Below are 17624 nucleotides of genomic sequence, written 5' to 3' on the forward strand. Positions count from 1 at the left end.
TTCATGATATGTTAGTGAATGATGCAAATAAAAAAACAAGCTAAAGGAAAAAATAGATAGTTTTTTTTTTTTTGACGAAATTCTTCTATTCAAAGCATGAGAATACAAAAAATACAAGCCATAGGCCTTAGGGATATAAAATGAAAATAGCTGTAAAATGAAAATAGTGAAAAAATAAATAGTTCTAAAATGAAAATAGCTGTAAGGGATATGTGAATACAAAATGAAAATAAAGTTTCTATCTTGAACTCTGAACAAAACAATCAGTCAAAGCAACCAACCTCATCGTTCCAAAAGATAGGTCGAACCTTTTTTCTTTTGGGCACAGAGTAGGTCGAACCTCATCTGTGCTCTTTTGAACTTAAAATTTTCAACCTACTAAACGCAACCCGTCACACAATGCGCGCCAATCACTTTACATGACTTTTTGAAAAAGAAAAATCACTTTACATGATCTGATGCATATCTATAATTCACTATTAGAACACTACTAAGATGCTGTAATTTTTTTAATTCAAATTTAGGGTTAAGATTAGATTGTAATGGTGCTATGTTATTTCGAATGATCCTCCATGCATAAATGTTCTTAGGGAAAGATGAAACTTTTCAAATCCTGCATGCCTGGCACTTTTTCCTGAATTTTGGAATATAGTATGTAATACAGAAAAATTGTAACTTAAGGCCAAAACGGCCCAATAGGTGCCCATTAGAATGCTTACAAACATTACATCAAAAAGGAATTACTAGACGCCAGTTGTATCGTAATTAGTACGTTCTTGTCAGTAAGCATCTGGGACATCATGAACCGAAAGACCTTTCTTGTTTCTCTCAACACAGAGAGATTGCAATAAGGGGAAGGATACCACGAAGAGTTCACCTAAAGTTCAGGTTGTGAACTCGTAAGCGTTTGGGACATCATGAACCGGATGACCCTTCTGGTTCCTTTCAATGATCCTCCGTGCCAACGTTACTTGTTTCCCCACCACAAAGACGAAAGCCTTTCCTTCTCCTCTAGCCCCTCTCGCTGTTCTTCCAACACGTCTTACGTATTCACTCGGGTCACGCGGAAAATCAAACAGCACCACGTGATCAACACCGGAGAAATCTATCCCACGAGAAGCTCTGCCAATGTTATTGCAAAGAGGAAACAAAACTTTAGTATCTTTCAATGTTCAGGCAACAACGTATAGCATCACAAGAAACGATTAACGAAGTACCTATCCGTGCAGACCAGAAACAGTGAATGATTTTCGGGATGAGATGAGGTGAACTCTTCCATGTTTGTAAGCCTTGCACCTTGTGCGAGTGCTGCGTGAAACGGTAGCACGTGCAGCTGCCTTTCGTTTCTATCAAGCCGCTTGAATATGTTCTCAACTTTCCTACATGTCTCAATCTGGAAAATGCATAGGGTACAGCTTTCAAACATGAGAATGATTTTTTTCAAAATGGTTTAAGTGCGGGCAAGAGCCAGTGCGGGACCTTATTGCAAAAGATGATAGTCTTGGCAACAGGGTTCTCCTCGATAATCTGAAGTAGAGCAGCTTTCTTGTTCTGAAAAGCAGTTTCAGGAGTTTTCTCTGCATTATCATCTCCACTGCAGTCAACTAGAACCTGCACAATCCAACTCATCGTTTCAGAGACGATCAAAAGAAGACTACGCAGCAACCAAGTTTTACTAAAGAAAATTAAGCTATATTGTTGTTTCCATTATATATACTTATGTTAATACCAACCTCTTCGAGGGAATTGCTAACACGGTGCACGCGAGGTCCCATTACAACTTCACAATCAGGGAAAACTTCAACAAGTTTGTTGTATATCTCAAGGGGCAGGGTTGCCGTAACAAACAGATATTGCGCAGTCACAGGGGAAGAACTGATCAGATTCTGCAGGGCTGACTCAAACTCCTCGTCGCCAAAGAGTATATCCACCTCATCTAATATGGCACTGCAAGATACGTTAGCAAGATTGTGCCCCGTTAATTTTCAAAGTTCCTCACACAAAAATAGCAAACGTTTGTATCCTTGAAAGATTTATAATACCATCTCAAATTTGACAGCCCCAACATTCCTTCATTCATAAGGTACGTGAAACGCCCTGGTGTTGCAATCAAAACGTCCACACCTTGCTCTAAATTTTCGAGCTGGGTTCGTTGTTTGAAACCACCAGTCACTACCATGGAACGGAACGGGACCCCAGACTTTGAGATTAATCTACAGTTGGCAAGAACCTGCCAAGGATTTCATACGATGGTTTCTTCTAAAAAAATATTCGGATACAAAATAAGCAACCTAGTAAGAGCATTCATATATGAAGAAACCAACCTGGGAAGCCAACTCTGCGGTTGGTACCAGAACAATCACACGAGGACAACCAGAAGACGACTTGCTCAGTCCTTGGAGTTCCTCTTCCCTGAGACGCTGAATAACAGGAACAAGATATGCCAGTGTCTTGCCTGAACCACTTTGGTCAGCTATGATACAACTCTTTCCATCAACAACTGGCGCAAAAGCCAGAGCCTGCATCATTATAAACACACGTGGTCAGACGAGAGTTGTACATACACATGCACCTAGATATTGAAAGAAAGAAAAAAACAAATCCTACACCTGAATATGAGCCGGTCGATCAAAATTATTCTCCTTTAAGGCCTTCGTCATATCCTCACTGCATCCAACCTCTGCAAAACTTTTGCGGCTAAAGAACCCGGTCTCCCTAGTAGCTTTGGTTCTATTCCCTCTCTCTCTCCAATCCTCAATATCTCTTGCGTACACAACAGAACGCCTATCACCCCACCCCCTGGAGTTACCAGCGGAAGCTCTTGAATATGAAGAATATGATCCTCCTCTCTCATTATCATTGAAATACCGAGAATCTGAAAACTCATCCGTAGTAGCTCTATCACGTCTCTGATATGTATCTGACTCTTTGTTAACAAAACGCCTATCTTCTCTACCCCTAGAGTTAGCAGCAGAGTCTTTTGAATATGAACTCCTCGATCCTGCTCTTTCGTTATCACTAAACTTTGAAACCTCACCAACAGCTCTGTCACGCCCCTTGAATGTATCTAAATCTTTCGCAAGCGAAGGCCTATCTCCTCTACCCCTGGAGTTAGCAGCATAACCGTTTGAATCTCTCTCATTAGTCTGAGATCTATCTCTATCTCTCTGCTCTCTAGATTCCTGCACTCTGCTGAATCTTTTCACCTCTGAAGATTTTCCTGAACTAGGTAGGTCCTTCATAGCCAACTTCTTCCTCATCAAATCAAGAATTGATGATCCACCAAACTCTTCATCCTCAAAAACATCATCATCCTCGTCTTCTTCTTCCTCATTACGACTCACTTGCTGCTTCTTCTGCGTTACCTTACCAACAAGAGCTTTCACTTTCTGCGCCTTTAGCCTTCCGAAGCTCGCGGTTACTCCTCTCGAACGCGAACCATCTCTTCTCGAAGATTCTACCACATTATCAACCACCAAATGCATATCAACACAGAGAAGCAAACGCGATTCCTAATACTAACATTCTACAATTCCAATCAAGCGAAAACTTAAGTACCTGACGGAATCGAGGAGGCTAAATCGGACGGAGGCGGAGGATAGAGCTCCTTCTCGTGGTGTTCCGCTTTGATTACGATGAATCCATCATCGGTCGAATCGCTAACGACCTCACTCGAGCATGAACGAGTGAATCCGGCTCTCGTTCCTCCGCCGTAACGGAACAGCCGCACAATCTCTCTCCGATTACAAACTTTACTCCTCGCCGGAAAAGTAACTGACGGAGGTGGAGCTCGCGCCAACATCTCGCAAAATATCTTCTTCACTCTCTCTCGGAAACGGAGAGATAAGGATAGACTCTGTTTGATGATAATTATTATCTTTATTTTACTTTAAAAAATAAAAGATAAATATGCAAAAAAATCTTTTTTCTCTATTTTCCTTTTTTTTTCCCCCGTTTCTCCTTTTTCCACTAAGAAACTAGTTTCCATTTACTTATATATATAAGAGATATGTGTGCCACATTCTTTCCAAAAGCCCTAAGACTCAGCGTTCGATTTATCTCTCCAGCTTTGTGCGATCATTGGTCTCGAAGAGCTCTAGCTATGTCTCAGCCAAACAATAACAATGGTGATGATGATAAACGATACAAGAAGATCTTCGTTGGAGGTTTAGCTTGGAGCGTAACAACAGATGTTTTGAGAAGTTTCTTCCAAGAAAACTGTGGAGAGGTTCTTGAAGCTAATGTTGTCAGCGAGACTCTCCCTGATGGTAACTTGAAATCAAAAGGCTATGGTTTTGTAAGTATCTTCTTTTCATTATTGTATAATCTTTGTGTTCTTGTGATTTGTGGAGATAACTGCTTGATATGTATAACAAAAAACTATTCGTTTTGATTCGTGCGAGTTGTTATTATTATCATAAATAAACTTGTGAACTGTGACAAGCTCGAAGAGATTTTTTTTCTTCAATTGTTTAATTCTTGTAAATTGCAGCTTCATATTTGTTACGTTTATTTGAATTGCTGTGTGTAAATACAAAACCATCCTTGCTGTTTGTTTCACGATTGGGCTTTTAGGTTAACCAAAGGATTGTCCAGAATCTCGTGTTTGTTTTATAATTGGGCTTTCTTCTTATCATGTGTTATTTTATGACTGGGCTTCATAGTTTCCTGGTTCCACCATTATGTGTTAATCTATTACAAATCGATTGGATTTTTTTTTCTGAATTTTGTTACGGGTTTGAGTTGTTCAGGTTACTTTTAGGGATGTTGCAGCTGCAACTAGAGCTTGTCGACCTCCGTATCCGGATATTGAGGGAAGAAGAACCAACATCAATCTGGCTTACGTTAATGCAAAGAATAACCCTAACCAAACTGGTTTAGTCTCTAATTTTTTTTTTTGATTATCACAGGTTATTTTATAGTTATCTTTTTAAGATTTCCCTGCTTAATCTTTATTCGTGACCTTAAAATTGTAGGTTTACTGCAACAGGCTGGACCATCGCATCAATATCAACACGGTTTAATCTCTTACTTAAATATATTTTATTTTGTTTTTCTTTTAATTAGCAAAGGGTTTTAGTATATTTAATTTTGGTATGCAACAAATATTTCCACAAGCAGCTTCTAATTAAATATTTATAAACCCCTAAAATGTAGGTCCGTTTAATCAGATGGCATGGCATCAATACCAGAACGGTTTGAGTTTGATCTTAAAATTTTCACTTTTTTTTTTTGAGAAAAGGGTTTAATATGATTTATTTTGTTACGCAATTATAACTTTCCACAAACAGCTTCTTAATAATCTTTATAAACCCTAAAATTGCAGGTTGGTTTAATCAGGTGGCCTGGCAACAATATCCGCAATTTTGTACAAATCCACAGTTTCCTCAAGTCTACTGGTAAAATTCTACATATAGATTTGCTTGAAACTAGAGCTAAAACATCTTGTTTTGATTGTAACGAATAACAAATAAAGTTTTATGGATATTCTTTAGGGATTCATATCGTGGAGCATATTTTCAAATTCCACACCATCCTTGCTCCTCCAACATGGTTAGTACTTATGCTCCACACTAGTGTGTTTTTATTTTGTTTCATTGGTTTTGTTTAATTAACATTTTGAATATTTTACTGGTATTTGTGCAGAACTGGCATCAGACCCACAGTTTACGACCTCCCGGTATGTCTCAGCCGCCTACAGAACCAAGATTTGAAGAGCTCCCTGCTGATACCAATCAAGAAGCTGTCTCCACTCCAGATGTTGTGCGCAATGACAACAATGAAGAGGTCGATACAGAAACAGACAGTGGTGTCGATCAGCAAAATGGAAAGGATCAGGATGGAGAGATTAGTGGACAAGACAATAGCATCAAGCTAGATGTTAAGGATCAAGAAGGAGAGATCAATGGACAAAACAATGGCATCAAGCAAGATGTTAAGGATCAAGAAGGAGAGATCAATGGACAAGACAATGGCATCAAGCAAGATGTTAAGAATGAAGAGGGAAATATCGTGAGTGGAGAAGATGAAAACACCAAGCAGGGTGCAGGTGTGACAAATCAGTTTTGTTCTGCGATCAATGTTACACTCCAAATCGAGACAGGCCGTGAAGAAAAATCTGAAAACACACCACAAGAAAACGGTTTTGATCATGAAGAGAAGACGCAGCATAGGAAGTTGGACTGATCACAAAGGAGACTCAAGAATGCATGAGTAAGAGAAGCTGGATCAATCAATTTTATCTTCTCGCCCTTATGTTGCTATATTTACTTATTGGCCAAACGATTTTATTTTCATTTACAAAACCAAAAGTCAGCTTCTAATTAATCTTATTCATAAACCTTACAATTGCTTAGAATCGTATTATTGTTGGGCAAAAGCAAGTTGCATTAAAATTCATACTTATTAAAATCATAACGTTCCTTCTAAGCATAATGGTAGAGGGTTACTATACGTAATAAATTATGAAAGCTAACTAGGTCTTGTAGTTTCTCTTCTTTAATTTTTTTTTTTTTGTGTGTGGATAGTAGTAGGGTGGCTCCTTTCCAGAGAAATTTGACGGACGAACATAAAAAGTGGAGTTTGAACTAGAAAATTAAAAATATGTCCACTGAAAAGAAAATAACTATACAAATATGAGCTTTTTTGTACTTGATGTACTATGGGATTCGGTTCTTGCTCCTTTACTTGAACTAGGACCATCTTAGCCTCTAAGGTATTAAATTCCAAAACCACACTTTTATAGAGTAGAATTAGAAAACTACATGAACATTAATTAGAACATACTTTAGACTAGGTGATTTTTCCGATGAGCACGGGTATAAATATATATACAATAAATATAATATAATAATTGATTAATATTTACTTTTATTTTTAATTTAATTTATAATTCATATGTATAATTTATATTAATAATATTATATTATTTTAATTAGACATGATTTTTGATATGTTATATCTAGTCGGTATTGTTGTTTTCACAGTCGATTTAGTTATCATTTGGGCATATTGAATTGCATCTATTTCTCTGAATTCAACTATAATGTTTTATATTCTAAATATATTAAAGTTTGAGAAATTCCCTTAAATAACAGTTTTTAGTTTATTTTCACAAAATAGACATCTAAGAAGGAAAATGACCAAAAGAGATTTTATTAAAGGGTAAAATATGCATTTATACCCTATAGGGTTAACTAATCCAAGACTTAGTTTTAGAGTTAAGAAGTTGGGTTTCGGGGATGGGTTAAAAAAATTTTAAAATAAAAAATAAATATTAAAATTTTGAAAATAAAAAGGGCTATTTTTGTCTTTTTATTTTTGAGGGTTATTTTTGTGACAAAACTTAAAAAATGCTCTTTGGGAGAATTGTCTTAAAGTTTTGATTAATTTTATTATTTGCATTTAGGTTGGTTGTTGTTTTATATATGGAAATGTATTTTAGAAAGATTATGTATTTTTTTTTTTTTTTTGTCATCAACTTTTACAGACTCAAACTGACTCTGTAAACCAAACTGGGTGATCTGCATCCATGTGAACGACAAAAGACGGCTGCTGTCTAACACTGCGTGCTAGTCTATCCGCCATTGTATTTTGCGTCCTTGGTATATAGATGATCTCTGATCGGGTGAACATCTCTTTCAGGATCTTCACATCTTCCAAATAATTTGCAAATGTTGGCCACTCCTCAGGTTCCGAAACCATCTTCACCAATTGAGAGCAGTCCGTTGCAAACGTAACCTCAAACTGACGTAAATTCCTCATACATTCCATAGCCCAAAGGAGCGCTTCCATCTCCGCATGAAGAGGAGAAAGACTGGCTCTAACATTCCTCGCCCCCAACAATCCATCAAAACCTTCTAAGGTAGAAAGATTATGTATAACTTAAAATATATTATGCTTAGAATGAAATAAAAAATAAACAAAAGTGTATGATTCTAAATTACATAAATTAATATAATGATAATACTCTAAAGTCTCATGCATATATATAAATTTTAGTAACTAAATTGTAACAATTGGTTAATATTTTATTTTAATTTATTAATATATTTTGAGTCATCCTAAACTTATATTTATAAAATAAATAAATATTATTATTAAATTATATATATTCTTATTGTAGTTAAATATATGAATTAGATATAAGTTCAATTAATCGAGTCACTCATGTTGTGAGTATATTGAATTTCATATATTCTTTCAAGTTAAGACTGACATGTATTTATTTTTGATTAAGTCAAATAAAGTAGTAATATCTTATATATTAAAACAGAAGTCATGACTTCTTTTCATGTGTGATTCTTTTAGTTTGGATCATTCCTAGAAAATATCATATTTTACATAAGTTCATTATTATATATTTTAATACCTTTATCATTTTATTTGAAATACAAATGAATATATTTAAAATCTTCTAACAAAATCTTTTTAAAATATCCTTAGAATCTTTTTAAATTTACTTTCAAAAATTAGTTAGTTTTAATTTAAATTATCATAAAATATAATTAGAAATTAAAATTGAATATAGTTTTGGTTTATAAACGAAAATTTAAATAAAATGAAATTAATTAATTTCACAAATACATTTACTAATAATTTTTAAAGATTTTGTTAGAAATAAATATTTATTTTTATTTTAAGTTTTTCAAATTTGTTTTCTAATAAAATAAAAATCATGATTTTTTGATGAGTGATATTTTTATTTGGACCCTCATTTAAATTTTATATTAAATGTATATCACTAATGCTAATATACATAATATTTTTAACTACTTTAATCATAATATCTTTTATATCTTTTAATTTTTTAAAAATAAATTAAAATTCTAACAAAATCTCTTGAAAAAGATATAATAAGATCTTAATTGTCATAAATTGAATATAAATATTTTCAACTAATTTTGTAATTAGTAATGAAATGTTACTAAAAGAATAAAATTATATCCTATTTTATCAATTTTATAATAAAATCTATCATTTTAAAATAAAAATGTTATATTGAAGAAAATATGATCAAATTATTTTAAATTGATAAATTAACATATTTTATTTTCATAAATATAAAATATTTATGCTAAAAATATAATATGTTGGTAGAACGGGTTAATATTAGTAAACTATATAATACATGTATAAAATTTTAACTTATCTTAAACTTTTTAATATACAGTAATTTATTATATAGAATAAATAAACATTAAAAAATTACTAAAAAAATCTAGCGATTTGAATTACGGATCATGATTATAATAAATTAAATATAAAATTATTTTCATATATGTTGTTTCATGCATTAAAAAATTTAATTTAGTAATCAAACGCAAATTCAATAAGACAAATATATAATAAGCAACATATATATGTGATGATTTTAATTTACAGTATGAAAACTTTAAAATTATTATATTTGGCATAATTATACAAACATTTAAATATGTGAGTAACATTAAAAATATATAATAATTATGTAAAACAAATATCTATATATATAAATATGAAAATATATACCCACACGGTTGTGCGGGTGGAAATCTAGTTTATCGCTTAAATGTGCATGTATTTTCATAATATTTATCAAATCATGTGTTGATATTTAAAAAAATATTAAATCCTTACAACCAAGAGGAACAATTTAAGAGCTTGATTGGTTTCCCCGCTACCACCCGCAAACGCAGCTTTTGCGTTTGGTAGCGGTTGACAGCGTTTCGAAACAATCATACAAACCGCTATAAATTGCTTCAAACCGCTCCGAACCTCTTAAATTCAAAAGCTAGTTCCAGCTAGCGTTTGCGGTTGCGGGCGGTTGCGGGAGGATAATTTTTTTTTTTTTTTTAAAAACCATATAAATACAAAAATAAAAATATTCAATAAATTTTTAAAAATGAAATTATAAAAATACTAAAATATATCTATGATATTTTAATTAATATTACAAAATTTTAAAATAAAAATATTTTCTATAATTTTAAAAATTTTAAACTATAACTTTGAAAATATAATTTATATATTTATTATAATATTATGATTTTTGATATTTTTATAATTATATAAAATGTAAATATTGTTAATTTATTATTTAACCGCTGCTGTATCTAGTAGTTAACCAGTCATAAGTATCCCGCAAACGCACCAATTTCTAACCGCAGAACCAGTCGTACAAATCTCTTAAAACCGCTAGAAACCGCAACCACCCGCATCCGCAAACGCCCGCAACCGCAACCGCAACCGCTGCGTTTGAACCAGTCAGGCCCTTAAGTTATTGGTTGAACAAACGTACACTATGAAGTATGAACCAATCATAGACAATGTGAGTTGGCAACGTGCGAGTGGTATTTCGTTATTTTAGAAAATAAACGATGATCACTATCTCAGTGATCTAATATCGTTCATCTGACAAAACAAACCAACGGCTTGGATTTGTTTTCGATATTTTTACGCATCTAAAATATCGTCCACCTATCAAATTCTACAAAACATTTTGTAAAGTACTAAAGCAAGTGGAAATATACAGAAACAGCAAGTAAAGTCTAAAACTGGGAAGTCTCTCAAACAGTGTTTGGCAATGGTATGTGCTTGTACTACCATTTCAGACTTGAATGTCCGCTAGCATGATGTGCATTCAAACACCTCGAAAGTCTAATTAAATTTCATTTGCTTAAATCAGAGAAAAATAAACCGCATTGGGAAGTAGACATTTGAAGTGTTTGGATGCACATCATGCAAGCGGACATTGATACTTGCAATTCATATTCGATTATCACCAACACAAACTATGTATGCTTGTATATACAATTGGAAAGAATCATGTGCTTGAGCGTATACGTGTACAAATTTTGCCTTGATAAAATAATCAGTATATTATCACAAAACGAAGAGAAAATGTAAAGTAAAAGAGACTAAGACATGTCCCAAAATATCACACAAAATAAGAAATGTGAGAAGCTTCCAATGTAAGAATTCAGAAAGCTAACAAAGGGCCTAAGCCTATATATAGAAAGTGGATACTTAACCCCAAAGCAGTGCTTTAAAGGTGGCTTAGAGCTTGGGACGAAAAATACAAAGGCAAAGGAGGCACATGTATGAGTGATACAGCTATCTTCCTTCTTCTTCTCTTATAAACATATCGTTCTTTTGACTGATTCTCATTGCTTTTATAGCGATTCGTGCCTACAAAAGCTCTTCCTTTCTAACATGTATTCGTTTTCTTTTCCAAAAGTTAGTGTAATTAAATAACATTTCAATTATTTTGTGCATATCGTCTTATAATAAGAATGGAAAGATGATTTAGCCAACGTATGATGAGACACCTCAACTTTGTCTTGTGAAGATATTTGTTAACCAAAAATCATAGTAAATTCATGTAAATATAACATTAAGAAAGATATATTAATCTTCTCGCATACAATGATTCAATCCATCCTTTCACTGACAGCTTTACGTAAGCCCCATGTGAATTACTTTCTACATTGTTCTGAAGGGATAAATTTTTCTTCCTTCTGAGGATACATCTTATTCATTCCATGAGAATAGTATATTGGACGTAAAAATTATAAACTCATTCGACGGCGCCTTAACGATCAGCTAGGTGGTTTAATTCCAGTAGATTATTTGTTTACAATGATTCAAATAGAATTTTGTATCTGATGTCAAGAGATATCATCCTTCAAAAACATTCAACAAATGTTTGCGGAAGTAACCTGCAATTTGAAGTGTTTTGGTTTATATTTTTTGTATTTGTTATCCACAAATCATAGATTCAACCATTATATTTGCTAAAATACAAACCAGCGTTTATAATCATTAGTACATGCAATAATAATGTAAATAGAGAAAAAAACAAACACATAACAAACTCGACAGACTTAACAAATTATGATTATATTTATTGGAATCACATAGAAACACACATACACACTACGAGAAAAGAACAAATTTTCTTCCAAAGTACTAAGTTTAAAGAAACTGAAGCTGAAGAAGAAGAAGAAGAATAAAGAGGTGATGGAATCAGTCACGAGTCTCGTGGAACCTTCTGATGAAATCAGTGGATTTCCGGTTAATAGCCGGTTCGACGACGTACCAGTTATAGAAGTTGCCTTCACTATCTTCACTATACATCTCGTCGTCTGTTCCTGCCTGGTTTGATCGCTGCCTTCTCCTCCACCATGCTTTGAAGCTGCCGAAGAAGCTAAACAAGAAACGCCAAGAACCTCCCATTATAATCCTATATAGAGAGGAAAATATAATACGTTAGAGATATAGATGTATATTGCTTGTATTTATCTAAAGATGCATATAAGCATGTGAAGGAACGTGAGTTCTGATGGTCTAGGGTTCAAAACACAAGGTCTCTCTTTATAGAAGGCTGGCCAAGTTGGAATCCTAGAGGAACCATGCACGAAACACCCCCACCAACCAAAAAGATATAACTTTTCACTTATAATATCTTTTTCTTTTAAAAAAAAAAATGAACGCTCAATAGAGATGCAGGCATTTGGAAAAAGAATTTCCGTAACAAATCTTCTCTATTAAAAGAGAAATACCATTTTTATCTACTATAAAAAGTCATACTAACTTTATTAGGTCCATTCCATTAATTACATTTATTTAATTATTTACATTAATATATTAAATATATAAAGATATTAATAACAAATCAATTTTAACTGTAAATTTAAATTTTATTTTTAGTTATAACAAAATGTTCAGAAAAAATCTAACAAAATCTTTCTAAAAATTTAAAATATTTTATTTAAATTAATACCATTGATTAATTTTGTAATTAATAATATATACCATTATACATTAATTTAAATAAGATTTTATTATAAAACAAAATAAAATAAAAGTGTTTGCTATTTTTCAAATTTTATAATTATATTCTATATCTTCTTTATTAAAAGAAATACCATAAAAATTCATACTAGGTCTATTTCATCAATTACATCTATTTGATTATTTAAGTTAATCTATTTAATACATAACATTTCTAAAAAATATTATAAATTATATAGATATTAATAAATAAATTTTAACTGTAAATTTAAATTTTATTTTTACTTATAACAAAATATGTTGGAAAAAATCTAACAAAATCTTAATAAAATTTTAAAATATTTTTAAATTAATGCAACGATTGATTTCATAATTAATAATATAGTATTATTATAATATATTTACTTATAAAATCCCACAATATACTAAAATAAATAACATAGAAATATAAATTATGCTAAGAAAATATCAGTTTTATAGTATAACTAAATAAATTTTAAAATGTATTGTATTCAGTTTGTAAAAATTAGAAAAAAAATGAAAGAGATTCTCAATTTTTTTTATTTCATACTATGAATTTATTTTACCAAACTCGAAAATATATTAATATATAATAACAATTAATAATAAAGTAAAATGTATAAAACAAATCATTATACATTAATAATATCGGATAAGAAACATAACCAATAACATTATAGATTTAAACAATATATAACGCTAAAATGTAAATTATATCTTTGAAAGTTTTGCGATGGTATCTGTTATATATTTATAAAATGAAAATCTACCCGCACGGATGTGCGGGTGAAAAATCTAGTTTTCTGATTAAGTTTATATAGCAAATTTTGTATTTGAAGCATTTCTCAAAAAAGAAAACTTTGGAGTTGAAGCTATGTGAAAAATTTAATTGCTAAAGTAAATCTGTTACATTTCCACGTCAGTACTCAATATAAATATTGTACGGATACTAAAATATGTTAATGTATTTTTGAGAAGTAATATTTATTCAGAAAAGTAGTGGTTATACTCAAATTGAACAACTTTGATTACCAGCGATTCTAAAATAAGAAATAAACCTAGTGAACTTTTTTTTCATTTTGGTTTCGCAGAACTTGTCAATCTATGACACTCACATTTGAACCATATAGAGTTCACATGTCACGGGAGCTCACACTTCGATGTTTTTTGTTCTTTGATTCAACATCTGTAGTTTGTGAGAACCCCAAAGAACATGTGTAGCATTCACGACTAAAAATGTATCAAGCTGATGTTTCTTTGTTCTAGACTTTTGGTGCCAGAAATTATATTTATTTTAATATTAAAACGTAAAACTTTCTAAATATTAGATGGTATTAATTTTTATTTATAAAAAATAAGAATTTCAAATGACTATGATTGATACGTTTTAAATGCTGAAAGTTAATTTGTAAGATTAAATGGATTAAATGGTGAAGGTAATCGCAAGAGGTTCCGGTTTAAATTGCGAGATAGTACGGTCTAAAAAGCTTCCGGTAAAATTGATTCCGGTTTAAATTGCAAGACTTCATAAAACGCCACCGTTTCATCACTCTCTTTGGCGGCTCTATCTCTCTCTCCCACTCTCGAGCTCTCGGAAGAAGCTCTCCGCACCAAAAACCCTAAAGCTCTCACCTTTCCTTGTTACACATACACAGACACATCTCCACATTCAGCAGCGCTTCACGTAATGGATGCCTCTCCTTTGAAAAAGCTCGAGCAGCTAGAGTTCTCTCTAGATTCCGTCACTGATCTCTCCTCCTCCCCTTCCGCTTCGCCTTCCTCTCCCGCCGTAGCTACGTTCTCGTGCGTTGACGGCGTCACGGAGCTCCGGTTTCTCCAATCGGACTCGACCCATTGTTTCACTTTTGATCTCGCTTCAGCTCAGGTGAAACACTTATTTGAATTTTGGTGTAGAAGACCCAATATGCAATTTGATCGTATTGTGTTTTGTTTCACAGTTATTCAAGTTGGGGACAGTCCAGTTCATATGTGTATCTGATGATAACTCAGAGGAGGAGGTTCGTAAAAGTTACTTACTTTACTATATTTATACTTGATTATGTAATCAGAATGTGTTTATTTTGTTGCGTTTGGAACAGAGATCGTTCTCTAAAGGAGTTAATATAAAGTTTGGAAGTGAGAAGGATAGCAAAGAGTTTTGTGATTCATTCGAGGAGTGGAGAAAGGATGCTCTTGTTCATGGTGCGTCTTAGACTCTGAAGAACCAGTTTATCTCTGTGCATACTCATTGATTGTTCTTTTCATTCTTTCGTTTATAGGATCATCCACAGTTTCAGCTAGTAAAAGCAAGTTTGACGATAAGATTGAGGCGTCCTCTGCCAAAATGTATTTCCATTACTATGGACAACTTCTACATCAGCAAAACATGCTTCAAGATTATGTCAGGACAGGTAAAATTATATGGGATTGTATGTATTTGGTTGCCTAGGAACTGGTCCACTTCTCTTGTAGAGGATGTAAATTCATCAGAAGAAATATCATCTGTCTTCTTAGCACCTCATTCATGTCTTCAGGTACATATTATGCTGCGGTGATGGAGAACCGTTCAGATTTTGCTGGTCGTGTTGTGGTCGATGTGGGTGCTGGGAGTGGCATTTTGTCTATGTTTGCTGCCCAGGTATGCATTAAGATGACTTGTTTAATGACTTTTGTGTATTTTTGCTTCTGTCTCTTTCATACATGTCTAATACCTTTTTTACTTTTTATGAATTAGGCTGGTGCCAAGCATGTGTATGCTGTAGAAGCATCGGAAATGGCTGAATATGCACGTAAGCTGATCGCTGGTAACCCCTTGTTCGCTGATCGAATCACAGTAAGACTTCTGATTACTTTTCTTTTGCTGTGCTATATGCATTTTTTCTGATGTTGTTGAACCTGGCAGGTCATCAAGGGAAAGGTCGAGGATATTGAGTTGCCTGAGAAAGCGGATATTTTAATCTCTGAACCAATGGGTAAGTGTTTCAGCGCAGAGTTTAGAATGTGTCACTTTCTTATATGTGGGCAAAGTGATTTGACATGCCTTGTAATTTAATATCAGGCACCTTATTGGTCAATGAGAGAATGTTGGAATCGTATGTAATTGCTAGGGATCGTTTCATGTCTCCGAATGGCAAAATGTTTCCCACTGTTGGAAGGTAAAGTCAACCTGTTGAGAGGCTTTTCTTTATATCTATTATTATGTATTTTGATTCTCTTGTTGTTTTATCATTGTAGGATTCACATGGCACCTTTCTCGGATGAGTTTTTGTTTATTGAAATGGCAAATAAGGTACGGAATGTCACTTTGTTCTTAGGACTAATATAGTGATATTACATGTTTAGTGTAATTCTTCTTCAGGATTCAATAACTCAGTTTCTTCATCTATGCAGGCTTTGTTTTGGCAACAACAGAACTATTATGGAGTTGATTTGACACCTCTGTTTGGTTCAGCACACCAAGGTTATTTTTCTCAGGTACATGTGTTTGCACACCAGCAAAATACTAGTTTGTAACCGGTTCATTGTATTAGGTTATTCTCTAACTATCATAACCAAAATATTGATGAGTCGTATCTGCGGATTGTACAGCCTGTGGTTGATGCATTTGATCCGAGGTTACTGGTTGCTCCCCCTACGTTTCATACGATAGATTTCACTCAGATGAAGGTATACGCTACTTAGAACCGTTCTTTGGGTTTCTCTAACGTCAAGGAACTGAGTAAGTAACTTTCAGTCTCCATTTATTTTCACAGGAAGAAGATTTTTATGAGATCGATATCCCATTGAAGTTTACTTCTTCCGTATGCACCCGAGTGCATGGACTTGCCTGCTGGTTCGACGTTCTCTTTGACGGGAGGTACTTTTGCTTCTTTTTTTTCGGTCAAGCCATGTCGTTTTCAAAGTGTACCTACAACTCATGGTTTTATTCTTTTTTCCAACAGCACGGTACAAAGATGGCTCACAACTGCTCCTGGTGCGCCTACAACGCATTGGTACCAGATCAGATGCGTTCTGGCGCAACCCATTTATGTGATGGCAGGTCAAGAGATCACTGGTAGACTTCATTTGGTAGCTCACAGTGCTCAGAGTTACACCATTGATCTAACTCTATCAGGTCCAATATACCTTTCTATGTTTTTCTTCTCATTCAAAAGTATTATCATAACTTTGAATTTTTCTTCTGGATTTTAAACAGCTAAAATGTGGGGTCCTGGTGCAAGTCAAGGAGGAATCCTCCAATCATCGACAGGCAAATTCGATCTGAAGGAACCTTACTATAGAATGTCTCAGCCACAAGCATACCCTGCTGCACAAGAGCCACCATTACCACCACAACCGCAGCTAAACCCACAGGTTAAAAAAAATGCATTCAGCGGCTAGAATAGTTATGTTTGCTTTCTTTTTATGTGTACCAATATGTGTATATACTACGAGCAGGACATACAGATACAGAGCGATGATTTTGAAGAAGAGTTATTACAAGAACCGGCACAGAACGCGAGTACCACCCAGCTATAATGCTTAGATCATTGAATCTCATTCATCTTTGGACTTGTGGATTCATGTTTGTAGGTTCCTTATGAGTTTGGCTACGGTTCCATGTAACAGTGTTTGCACCTTTGTGTTTTTTTCCACAACTAATCAAGTTATCTATGATATTTACCTACATGATTTTGTTTTACATTGATAGCATCAAACGCCTACGTAAACATAAAACATTCTTGCTTTAGTTTACATTTTTATCCACTAGCTAAACCTGCAGATAATCCAAAGTAATATACACAATAATTAGGCTTTCAACCTTGGGATAGTATCATAAAAAGAAAATC

General features: G+C 33.5%; 3 protein-coding genes across 4 annotated transcripts; 2 read left to right on the forward strand and 1 right to left on the reverse strand.

Moving 5' to 3' along the window:
• Positions 1–603: 603 nt before the first annotated feature.
• On the reverse strand, positions 604–3876 carry LOC106452979 (DEAD-box ATP-dependent RNA helicase 50-like). The gene is made up of 8 exons (XM_013895191.3): positions 3559–3876; positions 2610–3457; positions 2325–2519; positions 2043–2230; positions 1734–1947; positions 1480–1611; positions 1218–1393; positions 604–1122 (listed from the first exon to the last, which is right to left on the reverse strand). Exons 1-8 carry the CDS (start codon positions 3800–3802, stop codon positions 885–887), a joined length of 2235 nt encoding a protein of 744 aa, XP_013750645.1. The 5' UTR covers positions 3803–3876; the 3' UTR covers positions 604–884.
• Positions 3877–3992: 116 nt separating this feature from the next.
• On the forward strand, positions 3993–6417 carry LOC106345632 (tRNA selenocysteine 1-associated protein 1-like). Of its 2 annotated transcripts, XM_013784806.3 has the most exons (7): positions 3993–4297; positions 4752–4875; positions 4977–5018; positions 5158–5196; positions 5327–5399; positions 5496–5553; positions 5647–6417. In XM_013784806.3, exons 1-7 carry the CDS (start codon positions 4010–4012, stop codon positions 6184–6186), a joined length of 1164 nt encoding a protein of 387 aa, XP_013640260.2. In that variant the 5' UTR covers positions 3993–4009; the 3' UTR covers positions 6187–6417. The 2 variants fall into 2 exon arrangements, with proteins under 2 accessions (XP_013640260.2, XP_022575645.2); XM_022719924.2 differs by lacking the exon at positions 5158–5196 and having other exon boundaries at positions 4011–4297.
• Positions 6418–14342: 7925 nt separating this feature from the next.
• LOC106452981 (probable histone-arginine methyltransferase 1.3) lies at positions 14343–17461 on the forward strand. The gene is made up of 15 exons (XM_013895192.3): positions 14343–14680; positions 14754–14813; positions 14895–14997; positions 15075–15206; positions 15330–15433; positions 15530–15628; positions 15698–15767; positions 15854–15950; positions 16030–16084; positions 16186–16269; positions 16384–16461; positions 16548–16651; positions 16737–16909; positions 16991–17148; positions 17233–17461. The coding sequence occupies exons 1-15, from the start codon at positions 14483–14485 to the stop codon at positions 17311–17313; spliced, it is 1596 nt and encodes a 531-aa protein (XP_013750646.2). The 5' UTR covers positions 14343–14482; the 3' UTR covers positions 17314–17461.
• Positions 17462–17624: the final 163 nt, after the last annotated feature.

The sequence above is a fragment of the Brassica napus genome, chromosome A5, assembly GCF_020379485.1.
Source record: "Brassica napus cultivar Da-Ae chromosome A5, Da-Ae, whole genome shotgun sequence".
In the NCBI taxonomy this organism is placed as follows: Eukaryota; Viridiplantae; Streptophyta; class Magnoliopsida; order Brassicales; family Brassicaceae; genus Brassica; species Brassica napus.

Coding starts and splice junctions, on each gene's coding strand:
- LOC106345632 (XM_013784806.3), top strand. CDS start 4,010: ATGTGTGCCACATTCTTTCCAAAAGCCCTAAGACTCAGCGTTCGATTT. Junction 5,197..5,326: donor ATGGCATCAATACCAGAACG/GTTTGAGTTTGA, acceptor CTAAAATTGCAG/GTTGGTTTAATCAGGTGGCC. Junction 5,554..5,646: donor ATCCTTGCTCCTCCAACATG/GTTAGTACTTAT, acceptor GTATTTGTGCAG/AACTGGCATCAGACCCACAG.
- LOC106452981 (XM_013895192.3), top strand. CDS start 14,483: ATGGATGCCTCTCCTTTGAAAAAGCTCGAGCAGCTAGAGTTCTCTCTA. Junction 15,434..15,529: donor TGTCTATGTTTGCTGCCCAG/GTATGCATTAAG, acceptor TTTATGAATTAG/GCTGGTGCCAAGCATGTGTA. Junction 17,149..17,232: donor AACCGCAGCTAAACCCACAG/GTTAAAAAAAAT, acceptor TACTACGAGCAG/GACATACAGATACAGAGCGA.
- LOC106452979 (XM_013895191.3), bottom strand. CDS start 3,802: ATGTTGGCGCGAGCTCCACCTCCGTCAGTTACTTTTCCGGCGAGGAGT. Junction 2,231..2,324: donor CCGCAGAGTTGGCTTCCCAG/GTTGGTTTCTTC, acceptor AATCCTTGGCAG/GTTCTTGCCAACTGTAGATT. Junction 1,948..2,042: donor GGGCTGTCAAATTTGAGATG/GTATTATAAATC, acceptor CGTATCTTGCAG/TGCCATATTAGATGAGGTGG.